The sequence below is a fragment of the Botrytis porri genome (assembly GCF_014898465.1).
Source record: "Botrytis porri strain MUCL 3234 chromosome Unknown BPOR_003, whole genome shotgun sequence".
Classification (NCBI taxonomy): domain Eukaryota; kingdom Fungi; phylum Ascomycota; class Leotiomycetes; order Helotiales; family Sclerotiniaceae; genus Botrytis; species Botrytis porri.
Genome location: NW_024066077.1, coordinates 2,185,322 through 2,205,084, shown reverse-complemented (window position 1 = coordinate 2,205,084; position 19,763 = coordinate 2,185,322). Strand labels below are relative to the sequence as shown.

The 19,763-nt window shown below is 43.2% G+C and overlaps 8 protein-coding genes across 8 annotated transcripts; 4 read left to right on the top strand and 4 right to left on the bottom strand.

The window, feature by feature from the left end:
- Positions 1-11: 11 nt before the first annotated feature.
- Positions 12-1,421, top strand: EAF01_002724 (uncharacterized protein; the record flags this gene model as incomplete). The annotated part of the gene is made up of 4 exons (XM_038910977.1): positions 12-234; positions 458-886; positions 907-979; positions 1,238-1,421. 4 exons carry the CDS (start codon positions 12-14, stop codon positions 1,419-1,421), a joined length of 909 nt encoding a protein of 302 aa, XP_038773899.1.
- A 1,279-nt stretch (positions 1,422-2,700) lies between these two features.
- EAF01_002723 (uncharacterized protein) lies at positions 2,701-3,389 on the top strand (the record flags this gene model as incomplete). Its single annotated transcript, XM_038910976.1, has 3 exons — positions 2,701-2,726; positions 2,792-2,862; positions 3,103-3,389. 3 exons carry the CDS (start codon positions 2,701-2,703, stop codon positions 3,387-3,389), a joined length of 384 nt encoding a protein of 127 aa, XP_038773898.1.
- Positions 3,390-5,437: 2,048 nt separating this feature from the next.
- EAF01_002722 (uncharacterized protein) lies at positions 5,438-6,845 on the top strand (the record flags this gene model as incomplete). Its single annotated transcript, XM_038910975.1, has 2 exons — positions 5,438-5,542; positions 5,757-6,845. The coding sequence occupies 2 exons, from the start codon at positions 5,438-5,440 to the stop codon at positions 6,843-6,845; spliced, it is 1,194 nt and encodes a 397-aa protein (XP_038773897.1).
- Positions 6,846-7,341: 496 nt separating this feature from the next.
- On the bottom strand, positions 7,342-8,794 carry EAF01_002721 (uncharacterized protein; the record flags this gene model as incomplete). Its single annotated transcript, XM_038910974.1, has 3 exons — positions 7,342-8,029; positions 8,095-8,412; positions 8,475-8,794. The coding sequence occupies 3 exons, from the start codon at positions 8,792-8,794 to the stop codon at positions 7,342-7,344; spliced, it is 1,326 nt and encodes a 441-aa protein (XP_038773896.1).
- A 1,628-nt stretch (positions 8,795-10,422) lies between these two features.
- On the bottom strand, positions 10,423-10,971 carry EAF01_002720 (uncharacterized protein; the record flags this gene model as incomplete). Its single annotated transcript, XM_038910973.1, has 1 exon — positions 10,423-10,971. One exon carries the CDS (start codon positions 10,969-10,971, stop codon positions 10,423-10,425), a length of 549 nt encoding a protein of 182 aa, XP_038773895.1.
- Positions 10,972-11,494: 523 nt separating this feature from the next.
- On the bottom strand, positions 11,495-11,690 carry EAF01_002719 (uncharacterized protein; the record flags this gene model as incomplete). Its single annotated transcript, XM_038910972.1, is given in 2 exon segments — positions 11,495-11,655; positions 11,672-11,690. The coding sequence occupies 2 exon segments, from the start codon at positions 11,688-11,690 to the stop codon at positions 11,495-11,497; spliced, it is 180 nt and encodes a 59-aa protein (XP_038773894.1).
- A 397-nt stretch (positions 11,691-12,087) lies between these two features.
- On the bottom strand, positions 12,088-13,989 carry EAF01_002718 (uncharacterized protein; the record flags this gene model as incomplete). Its single annotated transcript, XM_038910971.1, has 5 exons — positions 12,088-12,567; positions 12,641-12,884; positions 12,933-13,081; positions 13,133-13,404; positions 13,746-13,989. 5 exons carry the CDS (start codon positions 13,987-13,989, stop codon positions 12,088-12,090), a joined length of 1,389 nt encoding a protein of 462 aa, XP_038773893.1.
- Positions 13,990-14,347: 358 nt separating this feature from the next.
- EAF01_002717 (uncharacterized protein) lies at positions 14,348-17,487 on the top strand (the record flags this gene model as incomplete). Its single annotated transcript, XM_038910970.1, has 2 exons — positions 14,348-14,625; positions 14,688-17,487. The coding sequence occupies 2 exons, from the start codon at positions 14,348-14,350 to the stop codon at positions 17,485-17,487; spliced, it is 3,078 nt and encodes a 1,025-aa protein (XP_038773892.1).
- Positions 17,488-19,763: the final 2,276 nt, after the last annotated feature.

Sequence of the window (19,763 nt, the reverse complement as noted above, 5' to 3'; positions counted from 1 at the left end):
ATCCTGTAGATATGGATTCGCCTAGTAATAATGAAAGTAGGCAAGGCACGCCTGAGATATCAACACATCATGCTCTTCTTGTTGTGTTAGATAGCAACAAGACGGAAAGTGAGAGAAGTCCCTTTGGCTGCCACGTAAAGCTACTTCCGGTATCGAATAAGCAAGAGAATCTCTCAGCCGGCGGCTCCCCTTCTCTTCCTTCGGATTGTCCAATCGAGCTATCATATCCTCAGAGTATGTGGAAATCTCGAGGTATATAAAATCTCCTATATGTGATGTACTATATTCATTAATTTCCTGTTTTCCCCGAAGCGCCCAATCTATTCTAGCATTCAGAAGTTCACCCTGTCGTATAATATATCTTACAAACAGACATAGCTAATCATAAGAACTTAATAGAACCATTAAAACAAATTTCATATTATTGTTCTTCATTACTTCACTAATAAATTTGTAGGTATAAGCAACGCTGATAAGATTACCAGTACCAATAAAGAGTTTTGGGAATACTTTGCTACATTATATAAGAATAACAACAAGGGAATCAAAGGACGAGGCAAAGACCGCCGAGTCGGCCTTGTAACTCAATATGCTCTTCCCACCCATCCTACTTCTCCATCCTACGCTTCTTCTTCCCCCTCCTCCTCCCTATCCTCAGTTTACACTCCTCAACTCAAATTTGAACCAAGGCAAACTTACGCGATAAATCACACCTACAATCCCATGTTCCGCCCAGCCCACCATGGTCTCCCCCTCCCCATTGATATGGTCAGTATGGGCTCTGCTCCTATGATGCATATGGGCATGAACTATGCTCAGAACCAGCACAGCTTTGCTGAGCTTCAGGGATTCATACTTCAGTACAAGGAAAGACCTGCGGAAGTGTGTAACAATGTTATAGAATAGCTGGAATTAGAAGGAAAGGTGTTCGGGACGTAACGGAGAAGACCTATCCAGCCAGCAGTCTCAGTTTAGTACCGTATGTTCTGTAGTGTATGGTCTTAGCGTATCACCCTTTCATATAGCTTCTACAGTTGAATCCTTGATCACAAACTAAATTATTCTTACTACCAACAATATATGGATGTCGCAGATATACAAGTGGTCGAGAAGTGCAGTTCCAATACTATGTTTGAGCCAATTCTCTCTACGCAAGGGCTTTATGTCGACCTTCGCCACTTTACTGATCAATTCCTAGCGCGCCCGGGTTACACAATCCTTGTAACTGAAGTAATAGTTGCGGTTTAGATGTAGTCGATTTCTTGCACATATCGGAGCTAGTGTTGAAAGGCTCTGTCAGGGGCTGCTCTCTCAGAGAAGAACAAGGATTTGCAGCTTCCCTCCCGGAATCGGGAGGGCTTCCCGGTTGTAGGTTAGATTCCGAGGCTGATTTGGCAGATCCTAAAGTGCGTGATGTATAGATCGCCGATCATGGAAATTCACAACGAGGATGTTGGAAAAGGGGCAGGGTATGAGAGAGCGGATGAGAATGTACAGGGGCCTGCAAACTTTCGAGGCACCATACGGTAAAGACTTCCATGCATAATTGTCCGCTTTTCATGACCGAATGACATACAACCTGCGGTTCGTTGCATAGATAGACCTCTGAAAAAAGCACTTACTGAATGGAAGCCTAAGCCGAAAGCAGTCACCGAAGACAACAGGATGTAGTCACCAAAAGAATATATCCACAGGCCCAGCCTCATTCAGAGCGTTCGCAGAATGGTTCGCCATTTTTAGGCAAATACGGCCTTCCTCTGCATATAATTCCACAAATGAACGAAGATGGAACCAAGCCATTCTCCCACCGAAGTGCATTTTCTCGTTGTCCTTCCTCAAACTTTCCCACCAAAAGATATCTTACTCTCATTCTCAACCTTTCCCTTAAAAGACTTCTCACAATTGGTATCATTCTGCAACTTAAGTTTATACCGATATGTATGAACACAAGCAAGATCTAGATAAACATTAGCACCGGAACAACCAAACCCTATTATGGGAGTGTACCCTGTGTCTAAAGCGCACCGTCTATTCTTCGACAAAAGATCTTTGGAAACACGCTCAGGAAAGACATCGCGACAAAATCCTGTTACATCAGGGCAAGCTCAAGTAGTTTCGAAGAACACTTGAAAGGGATTTGGAAGTAAAGAGGGCAGTTACAGCCCGGTCGCCAACGAGCTCTCCGTCGCAAGTAGATTACTTATAGATAGGTGGGTTCTAGTCAAAGGGATCGTCACAGACAGGACCACGTTCTACATATGCTGCACAAGAGTCGCTGTATAGGCCTAGTTGAATTCGAGCATACTGTCGAACATGGAGTCGAATATGGAGTCGACGGAACTACTTGATCATCATCGATATCAACATACCCGGTCATTCAGAAGGCGCTGTCGAACATATACCTCTCATTTGGAGGAGGATCGCGAATCAGATCGGATATCTACAGCCGAGCCTATATATGTCTGATAACAATGCGATGCCGCCTATCTTCTCATTTTTATCGTGGAACTTCTCGAGTCATATATTTATTATTCACAACAGTATATGACTTAGTGTTGATTGGATTTCGAGTGATTATAAGAACTCTCCAGATCCCTATTCTTTTTTCCAGTTCATTTTTATTTCCTTTTCTTCGGCCAGAATTTACTTATCTGTATATAGCCGTATCAAAACAACTCCGATTACCTTCGAAAGAAGAAAATGGCCGAGAGAAACGCAGGCAATCAGTATGTATAGATAGCCCTCTTGCTTGGGCATATAGAGAACTGAAACTGACATCTCATATACGTAGGCTGGCTCCAATCGATATTCATGACTCTGACTCTGAAGACGACGTCGTAGAAATCATTACTCCTGGTGCATGTAGGCAGCAGTAGCAACAGCAATAGTAACATACTCAAGGAACTAGAGCTCAGGCCGTTCAGAGAAACTTTCGCAAGCATCATCCCCTCTAGTATCACATCCAGAGTATTCTTGAAGTTCGTTATAATATGCCGATCATACTTGCGACCGGAAATCGACTCCGCCCATTTTGTCTTGGTGACGAGCAGTAGCGTATAGCCGATCTTGTGCATTGAAACATTCCATATGTCGATCGTGCAGCTCTCAACATCGATACTCTTTCTGCTGGAATTCGATATCGCACCGATGCCCTTCTTATTCAGGCCGCAGGAGAGGCTCTTGGTGAACCCTGCTCCGCCTATCGCGACCGTAGTTCCACACGTCCCTCTCCTTGCTGTATCGTTTTGATGGGTATTTCCAAGGTGTCTGCGGAAATTGCCGCTGGTGAAATTCGCGGAGTGGTTGTGGAAACCCGTATCGATATGACGGCGATCTCATACAGATTTCCGACTCCGACTCTCCTCTGCCACAACGCGCTCTCCACCTGAATCGTAGAAATCGTCGTCATGGGCCGTATGGTCTAACCAGACGCCGTTAAATCTCTCAGGTTAGTCTGGTCCTTCGGTTGGTCTGTTCGGTGGAAAGGCTTGCTCTCGTGGTGGTGGTGGAAAGGCTTGCTCTAATGATCGTGGACGAGAGCAATGAAGTTTCTCTTTTCTTTATAAGTTGAACGAGAAGTATTTCATTTCCGCTACTCTTTATAATCTCTTGTTTCTTTGTATGATAATATTGATACCATTAACGCAGTCACAAATGAAATGAATATATAGTATTGACAGGAACCGCAACTACGGTTTTGCAGGGATATTCTCGACCTCTTTCTCGCAATATAGCCTTATCTACTATATGTGAGTATAAGAGTGCCACTGCCTTAACTACCATGAGATTTTTGCCAGCTTCTTCCTACTTGAGACTAGTATATTTCTATCAGTGTACCTCTCAATCAGGGGTTTTCAAATTTTCTCTTTGATTGATTGTAGGATTTTTATCTTTACTAAAACGAAAAACATCTTTGTTATACAACAGCCGGTCGTACACATGTGAATTCGTAATCATGTGATAAATGCTAAATATATCCTCTCCAACAAAACCCTTCATAATGAAACCAAGATCTATGTGGTGTTCGAATCACAGGTCGACACGTTCTTAAGTAGGGTGACTTTTCGCCTGTTTCATCGTTCGGATTTTCGCTTTGGTTTGTTGATCATGGTGAAGAGGATGTAATTCAAGCGATAGTAGAGGAGTTTGATATGCTTTGAAAATAAAGTGTAGCAAATCGAATGAAATAAAAAAAGACCTAAGACCAAAATCGCTATACTGAAAACCGTTCCGACGGTGAATCTTGTACAGGAGTTCTAGTAGTAGAATTCATACCTCTCTTATTAGAACCCGATCAAGAGGAATTTACCACTTCCAACATTCTAGTAAAATGATTCTACCCAGCTGCCATTAATCAAACCTCGGGATCAAGAAACCATACCCCGCACTCGCATTTTCTCTACCCTTTCCCCTCGAGCTATAATGTATATACGAATTCCGTATTTCAATACTATAATAAAATACAACTAAAAGATTTTAACTAGAAGATTTTTATTAATACAAAACAATTCTATTAAATTAAATTACTCTAGCTTTTCTAGATTTTGTAAATAATTTGTATCAAAATAATTCTATTGCTATAAAGTTTATTCCAGTGATTTAGTTTTCGGAAAGCTTATAGTACTAGATTTCTATCAAGCAGAAATCTATAGAAAGAAGTCTACTATATATCACGTGAGGATCAACAGCACAAGGCCACCAGTGGGTGTACGGACTCACGGGACAGCTTATAAATAAAGCACAATTCTATATTAAAAAGATTGATTTTGATAATTCAATTATAATTCAATCTTTTGATAAACCTCTTTGAAATTGAAACATGTAGCTTATAAATACAAGATTTCTATAGAAAATAAAAATTGAATCAAAAAAAAGAGAATTTGAAGCTTTCACAATCGAATATATTATCTCTTATTAAGTTTTTTTTAGGGAAAAGATGCAATATTGAGCTTTTTGAATTTAAATCTTAATATTTTCAATTTATTTTTGAAAATATTATATTTTGATATTTAATAAATCTAAGATATCCATTTGAAAAATATTCAATCTACTATTGAATTTCAATTGAATTTTGAAGTTGATGAATTTTGGTATGAAATTGTGCTTTCTTCTCAAGTGTCCCGTGAGTCTGTGCACCCACTAGTGAACCTAAATTTGAATTGTTCTTCAGACTTTACTACCTCTGCCGAACTCCCCGATTCGATTCGAGCTACTCATTTTTCATCAACGGCTACATTCTAGAAATATTTGTGTTAATACCAGGTATTGGACCCATCTTGTGAATATATATATCAGCTTTTTGGGGATTCACAAGGAAACAGAGCAGAGTGATACATACCAAGGGATCTACATGGCACCCACACCGAGGTTCTCCATTAACGTCAAGCATTAATTCCAGTCTCGTGAGTGGACTGATGATAACTCTGTAACCATCACGATGGATAATGATGTCACAAAACCCGATAAAATGTTCAGTTCTTCTCGTCGCTCTCACCGGAAAACGAGGACGGGGTGCAATAACTGTAAGAGGAGAAAGATCAAGGTTAGTTAAAGCTGCCGTTTGACTGATTCGTTTGACATCCTTCTACCCAAGCTGGCAAGCGTACACACATAGGTGAGTCCCAAGTCTTCATTTCATGTCCCACAAAACATCCCGTTTGACATTGTGTATCTTTAGGGTCAATTTCTTGTTGCCCTCACTCGAATGTTGATCGACCTCCCGAGGTCAGTTCAACAGTGGCTAACTCATCGATTAGTGTGGCGAAGGAAAACCTAGCTGCTTGAATTGTATCAAGCATTCAGTACAATGTGACTATTCAAAAGCGGAAGCAGCAACTTCAGCAAAGAATACGCCACTCTCCTCTCATGGATCATCAACTTCAGTTTCAGCTCCAAATAATGTACTGGGTCGAACTGTCGAGGGCCAAGACCCATATCTGAATCTTGTGGATTTGGAGGTCTTCAACAACTTTTGCGTATCAACAAGTAACTCACTGAACTCCAATCCTGTGGTGAGAAAAATATATCAAACCACGATTGTCCAGATTGCATTTCAGCACGAATTCGTCATGCGTGCGCTCCTCGCTCTATCAGCCCTCCACATGGCTCGCAATAGGCCTGATCGGAGTCAACAACTTCATGAGTATTCAAAGCAGCAACATGAAGCGGCGCTTCGTCAAGGCACTGCGTTCATTCCTCACATTACCACTGAGACTTGTGCAGCGCTTCATGTCTTCTCGATATTCACCGGTATGCACACATTAGGTCGACCTCGCAGCGTTGATGAATTTGTAATTGTAGGCGAAAATGGAATCACGTCATGGCTTGTACTGTTTCGAGGTGTAACCGCTATTATCAAGCAATTCAAAGACGCACTTTTAACAGGGCCTTTGGCCACCTTGTTCAAAGCAAGAGAAGAAAGAGTCATATTGCGTCAAACATACGCAGACGATGAAGTTGAACATCTCAGGCATCTAAGAATTGCAATTGAAACCACAGTACCCGATGAGCACGAAGTACAAATATACACTGAAGCTATCCGCGGCTTGGAACTTTCGTATAGATTCATGTACAAGTGTCCAGCTGAGCAATATGAGACGGGGGACATTTTTATCTGGCTCTTCCGTGTAGCGGATGAGTACTTGGGTCGTCTCAATGATGGTACCCAAGAAGCATTAGCAATTCTCGCATATTCATCTGTGTGTTTCAAGAAATTGGAGGGTCTCTGGTGGATAGAAGGATGGAGCAATCATTTAATGGCCAATATCTATCAGTTTCTGGATGAAGAACATAGACAATGGGTCCAGGCACCTATCAATGCGATTGGTTGGGTTCCATATCAATGATCAGAAACTGTTAGAATTTGCATTTCTAGAAATGTGCTTGTATTGCGGCTTGAGTCACGAATTCTAAGGAGTTCTTGGGCTCAGTTGGGATGAAGACAAATCAAAGTTGAAAAATCATCCCTATACACATTTTATTTTCTTAATTGTTTTCAGAAAAATTGTATCGTACTTCAAATATAGCAACTTGTACCTGTTTCTCAACATTCAAAATACTAAAATCCAGCTGCGTTGGACGAACTTTCTACCTTTCTACTTCCTCGCATGAGGCACAACAGGCTCCTCTTCAACGCTGCGTATCACCTCTAATTTGTTCAAGAAAATCTAAACATTGCTCTCATCTATATGGTTCATTATAAGTTGTACTTGCATAAATTCATTATATTCACTTCAGCTTTTAAATATGTACAATAGAATCATCAAACCTCTCTACTGTGCTCATTCCCATCTCCAAAATGGCAACGTCCTCTTTAATCATTTTCCCTTCTCTTTGCTCCACCTAGTAAGTATCATTGCTGGTATAGTTTTCCCTCGCGGCGAATTGCAACACGCCAGCCCCAACATCAAAAACGGTAACGACGTTCTTCTGGAAGGTGTCGCCCAAAACGTACAAATCATTCGCCGTATCACTTCCACCGTCATCAATACCGCTGATGCAAACATCGTTTCCATCATCATCAGTACCAGCTAAGAGAATCATATCGAGAGGATTAGTATAGAAGACTATACCACCAATCTCAATACCAAACACAGGTGGAACCGCAGTACAAGAAACGACATACGCGCGCTGGTCACTGCTGTACACTGCAGCCGGCACAAAAGCCTTGTTAATAGCATTAGCTATATTGGTAGGGAGATAATTCAGCGCGGTTCCAGAATCGACAATATATTGAGGAGTTGCGGCGCCGGAGATGGCTTTTCCGTTTAGATACGCGGCGTCGATTTTAATGGTGTAGAAATCGTAGGCTTTGGTGTCTCCGGTGACGGATGTTATGAGGATGGGGGTACTGGCGAAATCTTGCACAAAGTCGACGGGGGGGACACCGCCGAGAGCGAGATAGCCGGCGGGGCCGGAGATATCGCGCTCGATGGCGAGACTGAAGAGGGAGTCGACGAGTCCTTCTTTGAACATGGTGGTGAAGATGGGGTCGTAGAATACTTGGATGGAACCTTTGTAGGCGGATGTGCTGATGCGGTGTTAGTATGAGTTTCGTCTTTCATATTGTTCAGTGTTTGCTGGGGAAAAACTTACATTGCGGGATATGCCATACCGACCAAACCACTGGTTGTTCCGTCACCGTTCCATGCAGCAGATGTGACCAAAGCGACAGTGGTGGTTACATTGATACCGGCAAAAGTCACCGGCTGCGATCCAAGAACACCAGTGAGATAATCTCCATCGCCATATTCAGTAGAAAACTCTTCGCCCGAGATAGCTTTGAAGGTGGAATCTTTTGTGTAGGTTGGGCCAAACGCACAGGTGGCTTCCGAGGTATTCTTTCCGGTAGCGAGATCAATACAAGAATATCCAGTCTCGGCCAACCAAGTATCACTAGATCCGGTATCGACACTAAATAGGAAATAAAAGTCAGTCTATGATATTTTGTTAACTAACTCCGAAAAAACACTCACATAACCTTGAAAGTTTGCGTTCCAAATGTGATATCTGTAGCAAATTCCTCTCCCTCAAATAAACTGACAAGAGCAGTTGAGCTTCCATTGACAATATCCAAATTCTTCAAGAATTTAGCTGCGCTTCTGACTTTAGAGCCTCCAGTAGATTTCTTGGTAAGCTCCAAGACATTGTCTGTGACGACGGGAATACTTCTTGGTCTAGAGGGAACGGCACTACGGACAGAGATCTTTGAGTTTTGAGCGCGGGGAAGTGAGCGGGCGGAGGTGAGGGAGAGGAGAGAAAGAGTGGTAAGGGTGGAGAGGACGGGGAAATGCATCTTGAAGGGTGTCCTGTTAGAGAAAATTCGGGAGATAGAAAAGAAGCTGGCACTTGGAGAATGCTACAGGAAAAAGATAAGAGGGTAAAAAGCCAAGAGAGGCAAGGGCTTCTTCATGTACTCCTTACTCATGACGTGCGCATATCTGCAAATAATAGCATCATACATGCACCACTCTTTCGCTATCAGATTAATCCCAAATTCCCTTGCAAAAAAACTCTTCACATGCACGGTGTCAATCCAAAAAGGCAGCTGAAGAACGGTATCTGCGGTGAGTAGATAGAGTAGTTTCCTACCAGAGATACGATGATCCGCTGCAAGGCACATTAGCACCTCCGCCCCTCATCAAATCCCGATATCTTGAATCTTCGGCATTGAGACGACACATCTCGTCAGTAATTGGTGGATCAAGAGCCAAGAGATACCATGACAAATCCAGGAACAGAGTAGCATTGCGGAGAAAGGTAGGTCGCAGGTAATGGCACTGATTCATTTACAGATAAACATACTGGCAGGACTGGAGGTGTACAATGAAGGGAAATCCAGATAAGCATTTCTGATCCCCGCAGCAATCATTGGCACGATTATTGACGCGTAGAAGTGGGAGTGGAGGGCGAGGATGGAATCACCCGAAATCTGTTCTTATTACGATCACACGCAAAAGGGAAGGAGATAGATACGCAGCCTGTCGTTTGACAGGGGGGTCGTGTATTCAAGCTTTTGTGGAGAGTTTTGCCGACTCGGGCCGTCGTGTTATGCACAGGAGAGGGGGGAAAGATGGCTGTTGATTGCCGAAAAGGCTGGTTTTGTGTGATATTGTACATAGGAACTTGGATGGGGATTGAGAGAGTATTGTGTTTTGATAATAAGGTTTTTACTGGGGAATCTGGCTGATGATTAGTAGTTTATGCTCTAATACACGGTATGCCCGATACTTAATCTGTTATGTGATCTGACGATATGACTAGGGCTACAATACCTTACTTGTGGTTAATTGTTACTTGATGATGAGTATCTTATAAAACGATCTTCGACTCTATAATAGTCAATGACATGCCATCTCATACCTGCTGAAATGCTATTGTTTGTATTAAGCAATCCACAGTCACCGAAGTCACTTCATCAACCAAAGGGAAACTTATCAAATGGTTTTTTGCATGGATATTATTGAATTGGGCGCTCTGAATAGCAAGAAGAATATAAGTGACTCCTACTTGAGACGTCAAGTCAATCGGCTTGGTTTTGTCTTCTGGTAATGCAAGTTCGATCTCATCACTAGTATCCACTTGAACACTGTAGCACACCGGAAACGAAAAAAGGGAACATTGAAAAAAAGCACATAAGAAATGGAAAAGGGAAATATTAGAAAAGAGAAATAGTCGATTGTTTTTGGGTGGTTTTAGAACTTTTGGGTTTGTTTTGGGGTTTTCTGAAAGAAATCAAATGCAAGACTCCTATCGCATCCCATATTGTACTACAAATGAAAGATGGAAGATGTTACCAGTGTGTTCGATTCGTGGATCTTGATACTGTGACTCTCGAGGTAAAAAACTGTGCTACAAATGAAAGATGGAAGAAATTACCATTGTGTTAGACTGACTGGCGGTAGAGTTTGGCATCGGGGGTTCTCAAGGAGAACCGCCGGCGATGTTGACTCTGAACCAACCATTCAGTTTACGCTCCGTTCTCGACCCGACCGTGATTTGTCCAACTTGCTGAGTTCCGATTTTGCTAAACAATTCCCATTGTTTGAAGTTAAGGCGGTAGAAGTGGCAAGCGTTGGTGAGTTGCTTGAAGTTTTCGTTCGGCATGCGAAAGACGACTTCGCAGCGAGCGAGGCGAGGGAATTGGTTGATAGCTGTGACGAGATTGAAGAGAATGTGGCTGTGGTTGGACTTTTGGACGTCGAAGCGGTACTCCGGAAGTGTTACTGAGACCAAGCAGGTCTTAGTGAAAACCGAGTAGAGTTCAACGATGCGGTGGAAGTCCTGAACCTGGGTGTCTGTGGGATACTTTTTCTGAGCGAGATTGATGGAGAGTGCGATGGTTTCACCTCCGAAGGTGATCCAAGGGTGATTGGGGATTTGTCCGGGGGCGAGTGTCGAGGTGGATGCGGAAGCTGGAGCGACTTTATCCTCTCGGATGAGAAGCGTCCTGAGTTCTGGTGCGGCTGGCATCTTGCTTGTTGAGTGGTTGCGAGTAGGATCTGGTAGACGATTCTGATTGTTGCTTGAAAGTCTTGCTCGAGTTGTCTGTAGATGAAGCTCGAGGAGTGGATGAGTAGCTGGGGAATTGAATGATACGGAAAGAGACGAGCCTTTAAATAGTGGAATAGAAGATGCTGTTTCAATCCTGTTTCGATACCTGAGCAATAAGCCCAATGCAAGAACAACCTCACTGCTTAATCTAGCATTGTTTTCGTGCATTCTTGACATGAACAATGCTGCAGACTTATTGAGATTCATGGAAAGATATTGTTCAAGCATTGAACAGAGGAACTGTTGCCGTGGTCGTAATCTGAGGCTGGCCTGCTAGGTCATCCCATCCGTTGGACCGAGTCACGAATTGGAGACTTCTTTCACAATGATAAAGAAAGCAAACCTTTGTGCGCTCTGAACAACCACCTATTGTTAGCAGAGGTCGTTAGATTCCGATTTCAGGTGCGGGTGATGCGAATAATTTCTTATACTCAGATATGTATCATTTAGTTGAGCGAGACTTCTCGCAGGTTAATCCGTATTCATATGGATCGAAGACAGGATATTCATAAACAACAAGGTTATCACTTAAATTCACAGCAATTGTTTTAGGGATTTGTGAAGCGTAGAATTTGAGTGCCAATGCCTCTGTTGGTCTAGAGTCTATTTTGGTACATACAGCAAAAAAGCTTCTGCATTGTGTGAAAGATTCTGTTATCAAATTTCAGGGGGAACAATCTTTTCAACGTGACGAGAAGTGGAAACAGGGGACGAGTCTTCTTTGTGCACTTGAGTAGAAATAAGGACATTTGTTTTCTGTCACAAATGGCGTGTAGACAGCATAGACAGAACACAATGTCAACCAGATCGCTCAAAGTTAATTGTTCTTGCGCGCTAGCGATTTGACTATTTAGTTGTTTTTCTGCTAGTACATATACATGTGTGTAAAGAGGATCGTCCAGTCCCGATGACTGCTTAGTCGCAAAAGAAGTACTTTGCTAGGTTATTTGCACATTTAAAGACAACCACGTATCGCGAGTTGGATGTCAAGACCGTAATACAAAATTGTGTAACTGGCGGGCCTTGCTACTATTCTTAGTGCACACCATTTGCAGCCGCCATGCCATTCAAGGCCGGAGGAGGTGGTGGTACAGGCCCAAAGGGTCTTGGAGGCACTGGGTGAACATCTTCCTCTGTATCGTCGTCGTATTCTCCCTCACTTCCTTCGTCCTCGCCCTCTTCGTACTCGTACTCGCTCTCCGTGCCTTCTAAATCTCCTTCAGCATACTCTCCTTCTACGGTCCCTGCCATGCCTTGGGTAAGACCTCGTCCTTGCCTCTGCATCTGATCAATGATATCTCTCAACTTTTCATTTCTCGTCTTTAAAGCCTCGATTTCATGAGAACTCTTGGTGCGCTCCTCGGCCATTGTAAGTATGTTCTTATTGGTAGCTTCGTGCTTTCGAGTCAAAGCCATGTTTTCCTTTTCGAGACGTTTTGTCTTTTTTGACATTTCTTCCATTTCCTTGCGAAACGTTAGAAATAAGTCATTGCTGTTGTTGAGCGTATCTTCCACCTGGCGGGCAATTAGCTCTAGGCATCCAATAGCAGCAAGAAACGAATATCATATGTAGAAAAGTAGGTCCTACCTGCTTGAACTTCTCCACATAAATATTCAACTGATTTCTCAACTCGGTTTCGGTTTTAGAAAAAGTTAGAACCTGCTGATTCAACTGTTTTGCCCGATTAACCTCCTGTTCAGCAGCTCTTCGCTCACGCTCGAACCTAGCAAGATTATACTGAACTTCGAGCTCCTTTGTACGCAGAAGAGAATGAAAATGAAGCTCCCGTAGTTCGTACTGATCGATCAATGACTTGAACTTTGCTTTGAAGCTGCAAGGGCATTAGTACATGGACTAGCGATAACTTAGAGAAACTTACAGTTCATCAAGTTCAGGATTGATAACGACAGTTTTTGGATTATCCTTTGTATGCTGATAGTCCTGAAACTGCCACAGAATTTCACTACACTTCTGATCCCATTCTTCTTTGGCAATCTTTTCATTATCTTGTAGAGTTTTGTTTTCACCCTAACCCCGCTTAGCATCTGTAAAATCGCATGCACCCAACAGAATGCGCACCTTGAGTCTATTATTCTCTTTCTGTAACTCTCTGCAGAGTTTCTCCAACTTCTCTCGGAGGACGACGGCTTTGCCAAGGTCGGTTCTCGCGACGTCTTTCTCTTTTTGCAGCACATCACCACGCTTCTTGTTTTTCTGATTATCTCGCTCTAGTCGTTTCATGTCGGCAAGGTGTTCGGTGACCCTCTTTTGGAGTGTCTCGATTTTTTGAAGATCGTCCATTTTGGATATTGAGGAATTCAGTTCTCGATTCGCTTTTTTTACTTCGCGTTCTTGATAGCACAATAAGTTAGCAATTTTTTCAAGCAGATCTCAATCTCGCATTGCCCCTCCATATGCACTCGCGGGGGACTTCAGAAGGAGCATATCAGCCCTGTAGTCTCTCCAAATAGAAGAGCAGGGTCATTTCGATCTATCGTGGAACCCCCCTCCAAGAAGGACACCCCTCATTCTTGAATCGACCACACTCAACAATTCGGTTCTGAAGCGAAGCGCTTACCCCTCTCCGTCCACCGCGACGCATTTCGAGTAGACAATGCACACGATAGCAAAACTCTGGTGCAGCATGCAAATCGGGAATAGGGAGGGAGTTTCTAGAATGGACAAAACGAACCAATCTCTGCCTCTTGATCCTTCTCTCCAGCTGCATCTAGTTCCAGTTGCGAGATCTTGGCCGCAATAAGTTTCGAGGCTTCACTCGGATCCGTGCCCTTCTTCTGTTTTCCCTTCTTAACTCCAGCATCGTTATGGTGATGATGTCCATTGGGATAATCGGCATGGGTATGGTTCGCATTCATAGAGGTGGTTCTTGAATTCGTAGGGCCAGGTGCGTAAGTGGGATTTGCCCCAGTCGACATTGTTAAAATTCAAGTGTGAGTATCTAGGTACTTATCGTTTGTGTGCGACGACTAATTTTGTCGCAATTCGATTTTCGGATTTTCATGTATTGCCTCTGCACGTTGACGTTCTTTCTCAAAATAAGATATTACGAGGTTGACTGTAATAAGCAAGCTAGTGTGGCCGAGCCGGACACTCGGGCAATCAAAAACACGAAAATTCACTGAAGCGAACCTTCCAATAGTGAAATCAGTAAATCATATTCCTTTGCGCCTCACCATATTAATTCACCTTCGTTCCTTCCCTTCCTTCCATCGTCCTTTCATTACCTCTCACACACTTTTTTTGTGTCTTTGAGGACATATTGATCTCCAAAATATGTTACGACAAGCTGCAAAGAAAGGTGTGACGGAACTCGCCCAATATCCAAAGCCAGGTGAAAAGCTTCATGGATTCACACTCTTAAGATCAAAACATGTTCAAGAACTTGAGTTGACAGCACTTCATCTGAAGCATGATAAGACGGGCGCAGATTATTTACATGTTGCCAGAGAAGATAAGAATAATGTCTTTTCGATTGGATTCAAAACAAATCCTCCAGATGATACTGGGGTTCCTCATATATTGGAACATACAACACTATGTGGAAGCAAAAAGTAAATGGTCTTCCTTTCTATTATTATCCATATCACATTGGATCGCGCTGAATAGTTTGTAGGTATCCCATTCGTGACCCTTTCTTCAAGATGCTACCTAGAACATTGTCAAATTTCATGAATGCATTCACTGCGTCCTCTCACACATTTTATCCTTTCGCCACCACCAATGAACAAGATTTCAAAAATCTCATGTCTGTTTACCTTGATGCAACATTGCATCCACTATTGAAACAGAGCGACTTTACACAAGAGGGATGGAGAATAGGGCCCGAGAACCCACGAGTGGCAATCGAGGGAGACACTGCCAAACCTGAAGATAGCAAATTGGTGTTCAAAGGTGTTGTGTACAATGAGATGAAGGGACAAATGTCGGACGCTGGATATCTTTACTACATCAGGTTTCAAGACCATATTTTCCCTGCCATCAACAACTCTGGAGGTGATCCACAAAAGATGACTGAGTTGACATATGAGCAATTAAAGAACTTCCACGCTGAGCATTACCATCCAAGTAATGCTAAAGTTTTCACATACGGCGATATGCCTTTGGCAGACCATCTTGTAGAGGTCAATGCTCAACTGAATGCTTTTGAGCGCATTAATGGAGATATGGAAGTACTTAAGCCTATCGATTTATCATCTGGTCCACAGAGCATCACTGTTCCAGGGCCCATCGACCCATTGGTGGATGCAGATATGCAGTTTAAGACCTCAACTTCATGGCTGGTAGGTGATGCTACGGATGTTTTAGAGACTTTCTCACTTTCAATAATGTTTGCTCTACTCATGGATGGATATGGATCTCCACTCTATAGAAATTTAATTGAAGCTGGCTTGGGAACGGAATGGAGTCCAAATAGCGGCTATGATCCTTCTGGCAAAGTCGGAATATTCTCTGTTGGACTAACCGGCGTTAAAGAAGCCGACGTACCGAAAGTCAAAGAAGCAATTCACAAGACTTTCCAAGAAGCACACAAAAATGGATTCGAGAAATCAAAAATCGATGGCTACCTACATCAATTGGAGTTGAGCTTGAAGCATAAGACTGCCAAGTTCGGTATGTCATTGATGCATAGAATTAAACCTAAGTGGTTTGATGGTGCCGATCCTTTTGAATCGCTAGCTTGGAACGATACTGTGGCCGCATTTCAAAAGGAGTTCGAGAAGGGTGGTTATTTGGTGGGATTATTGGAGAAGTACTTACTAAATGACAATACACTCACTTTCACCATGGCTCCTTCGACAACTTATGGGGATGAGCTTGTAGCCGAAGAAGCCACACGTCTCGCAAAAAAGATTGCAGAGGTTACTGAAAAGGCTGGTGGCGAAGCCGAGGCTCGTGCGCAGTTAGAAAAGAGGGAATTGGAGCTTTTGGAAGAGCAAGGAAAATCTAACACTCAAGATCTCAGTTGTCTCCCTACTGTTCACGTCAAGGACATTCCAAGACAAGACGAGAAAATAGAATTAAGGGATTCCAAGGTTGACAACGTCAATGTACAATGGCGCGAAGCACCCACAAACGGACTGACCTACTTCAGAGCCATCAACACTTTCGAAAATCTACCCGAGGAACTGCGAGCATACATTCCATTATTCACAGACGCTATAATGCGTCTCGGGACAAAGGACATGACTATGGAGCAGTTAGAAGACTTGATGAAGCTTAAGACTGGAGGAATTGGTGTTGGCTATCATGCGTCCTCGTCCCCCACAGATTTCAAGTCGGCATCCGAGGGCTTGAGCTTTTCCGGGACTGCTTTAGATCGAAATGTGCCTGAAATGTTTGGGTTGTTGCGAAAACTAGTCCTTGAAACTGATTTTGATAGCCCTGATGCCGAAGTCCGCATCCGTCAGCTTTTGCAGGGTTCGGCAGACGGTGCAGTCAACAACATCGCTTCATCTGGGCATGTGTTTGCCAGAGGCTATGCTGAAGCTGGCGTAACACAATACGGGCGTTTGAAGGAACAAGTGGGAGGATTATCTCAAATCAAGCTCACTACCTCACTTGCCTCAAGACCTGAGGCCGAAGGATTAGCCGATGTTGTTGATAAACTCAAGACGATCCAGCGACTCGCATTTTCTGGAAATTCCACCTTCAGGACTGCACTCACCTGTGGTAGTGAAAGTGTCACGAACAACGAAGCCGTGCTTCAGCAATTTCTATCATCAATCCCAAGATCTGAATTGCCATCTCGCCTGGTTCCTCCGCCAGATTTCACAAGAAACACCAAGACGTTCTTCCCTCTGCCATATCAAGTATATTATGGTGGCCTTGCTCTCCCAACGGTATCTTATACCTCTCCGGCTGGAGCACCTCTTCAAATACTCTCTCAGCTCTTGACTCATAAACATTTGCATCATGAGATCAGAGAAAAGGGCGGAGCTTATGGCGGAGGAGCTTACTCGCGGGGACTTGATGGTATCTTTGGATTCTACTCTTATCGTGATCCAAATCCTTTAAACACAATGTCGATCATGCGCAACGCTGGTAAATGGGCAGTTCAAAAGGAATGGACCGAACGCGATCTCGAAGAAGCCAAATTATCTGTATTCCAAAGTGTCGATGCACCTCAATCTGTCAGTCAAGAGGGCATGACAAGGTTCGTATCTGGAGTTTCGGAAGAGATGGTTCAAGAGCGACGTGAGCGTTTATTGGATGTGACTAAGGAGCAAGTCCAAACCGTAGCGCAACAATACCTTGTTGATGCATTAGAAAACGGCCAAGGTAACATGGTTTTCCTTGGAGAGCAAAAGCCATGGGTAGACGGAACTTGGGAAACAAAGAATTTGGGACTCGCCCAAGAGCAACCTGAGGTCATGGATGAGGAAGATGTAAAGGACGCCGCTTTTGGATCATAGAGCCCGCAGTTCTGTAAACATACTGTATTCCACTCAACTGCATATTCTGGCGTTTGGGATGTACAACATTAATGATTAGATGGTATGTATGATAGGTATGATAGGTAAAGATAAAGATCAGCGATGTCCATGACAGGTTTCGATTAGCATGTAATGAGCAATGACATATAACCTCTCGACATCATTCCCTTTCGAATGAATCAAGTCAACATTTCGAAGATGCACCTTGGTAGGCGTGTTATTTCCTCTTTTCTTTGACTTTCAATTCTTTCTTCGCGCTACGAACAGATTATCACGTCTGCAGTCCTATTTTGATGGCTGTTAGATCACAAGTCACGTCTTCCTCTGAGAAGACTAGCGCCATAGCAACATTTAGTGTATAACCAGGCATATATGTCGTGAGTTCTCGCTTTATGGTTCCATCTTATTTCAGAGCTGTGGTCCCGGAGACATGGGATGGCGGACTAAAGATGTGAGGACATAACCGGGCTATGTACCGTAGAAAGTGAACGAAGGGAAGTTATTGAATACCTGATCGTTTTGGGGCTATGTGTGTGTGGTATTGCATGAGGGATATTTGGATATTTGGAAGTCTGTTGGGCGGTTCATAAAGGGGTCAAAGAGGGGTTAAAAAGATGGTGGAGGTGAACGTTGACAGCCATACTACAACCACCGAAACACACTAAAGCTTATTATTGAGTAGGTAAATTCTTTAAGCCTTCGCAGTGAAACAGTCTGGGTTAATGCGATCTAAAATACCGGTCGTTGAGATGGGGCATGTCGGAAATTTATAGCCGTTCATATGGTACTGTAGATTGTGGACTGTATTTTTAGTAATGATAGTCTTCATATTACAGATTTGCTTTTGAAATACTAGGTAGGCAGTTAACCCGCATGCATATATATAAAAAATAGCCTAATCTGAGACAATTATTGCTGACCGACTCGAGTCTTTTGTCATCTAAAGCTCGCTAACGTAGGTACTCATGTATTTGGTTATTTTATTATTGTTGGAATGGACAACCCGCAGCCCGCTCCACGTAGCCCACGAATCAGAAGAGCGAGTCATGAAAAACATTGGGGAATTTATTATGATATTACCCAGTAATCGAGCATACTCTGTCTGGTACGTCATCCAGTCAAAATATTCAAATTTCCAAGACGTGCCTGAAGATCGCGGTAAATTTTTGTAACTTGGGCAAAGTTGTAGAACTTCATCGATACCTAGCTTCATCTTCGTACCTGATGTTTACGTCGTATCCACCTTAAAACCATTATAAACTGGATGGGGGAGGGACTAAATGAGATATAAACCAAATTAAAATAATCTATAGACGTGTACCCAATCCCTATGTATATGCATTTGTGTATGTGTATGTGATAATAAGTTGGGGTTGGGGTTGGGGTTGGGGCTGGGGAGAAGAGAGAATTGGGAGAAATGAGGTATTTTCTCTTTGGGAAAGGAGTGGGTCGGCTAAAACTTTTAGTCTAACACAAATTTTTAACCAGCCAAATCTAAGGTCAAGCGTCAAGCTCACTCGTAAAGAGTTCCAAAGAAGCCAGTCGAGCCAGTCTAGCCACCATCCTCCATATCCTACTCACTACATAACACAAAGAGTGGAATACATTGGCCACTTGCTGTGTAGAATACTATCCCCTTCTTCAATATCATCGTTTTCAATCAACCAAAACACCTACCTACACAATATAGTCTTTGTCTGGACTATATTGAGAAAATTCTTTCCGGGTGAGTAAATGAACAAAGTCTTGACCCCGCCGATGAAAAATCTGTTCTTTCGCAGAGCAATGCTACGTATTATCGTCTTTCATCGCATCGGGTTTGCCATCTACCTATAATCCGGGGATCAGAGCTGTTTCTGAAAGCCTTACGCATGCACTTGGACGTGGAAGATGCGCCATTTCAAGACACTGTTGCTAATACCTCACTCGCAGATCTTCTAATCACGAAGAACCTTTAAATCCCTCTCGACTGCCTTTGGTCTAATCAAAGGCGAAACATCCAGCACGGCTCCAACGGCCGCGATACTAGTTTCTGATCAAGATTACTCCGAACGTCCTAACCGGCACATCATCAACACCACACCACCTCCTTTTGCTGCACTTTAATCAGCTTGAGCGTTTGTTTTACGAGTTGTTTAACAACACCCCGTCTTCGTCCGAAACTCCTCAGCTGCCGCATAGGACGAGTTTAAAAGGCCTTCCTCTCGCAGAGGAAGAGTCGAGCCGACCTCGCCAGATCAGCACAGGATCTGATC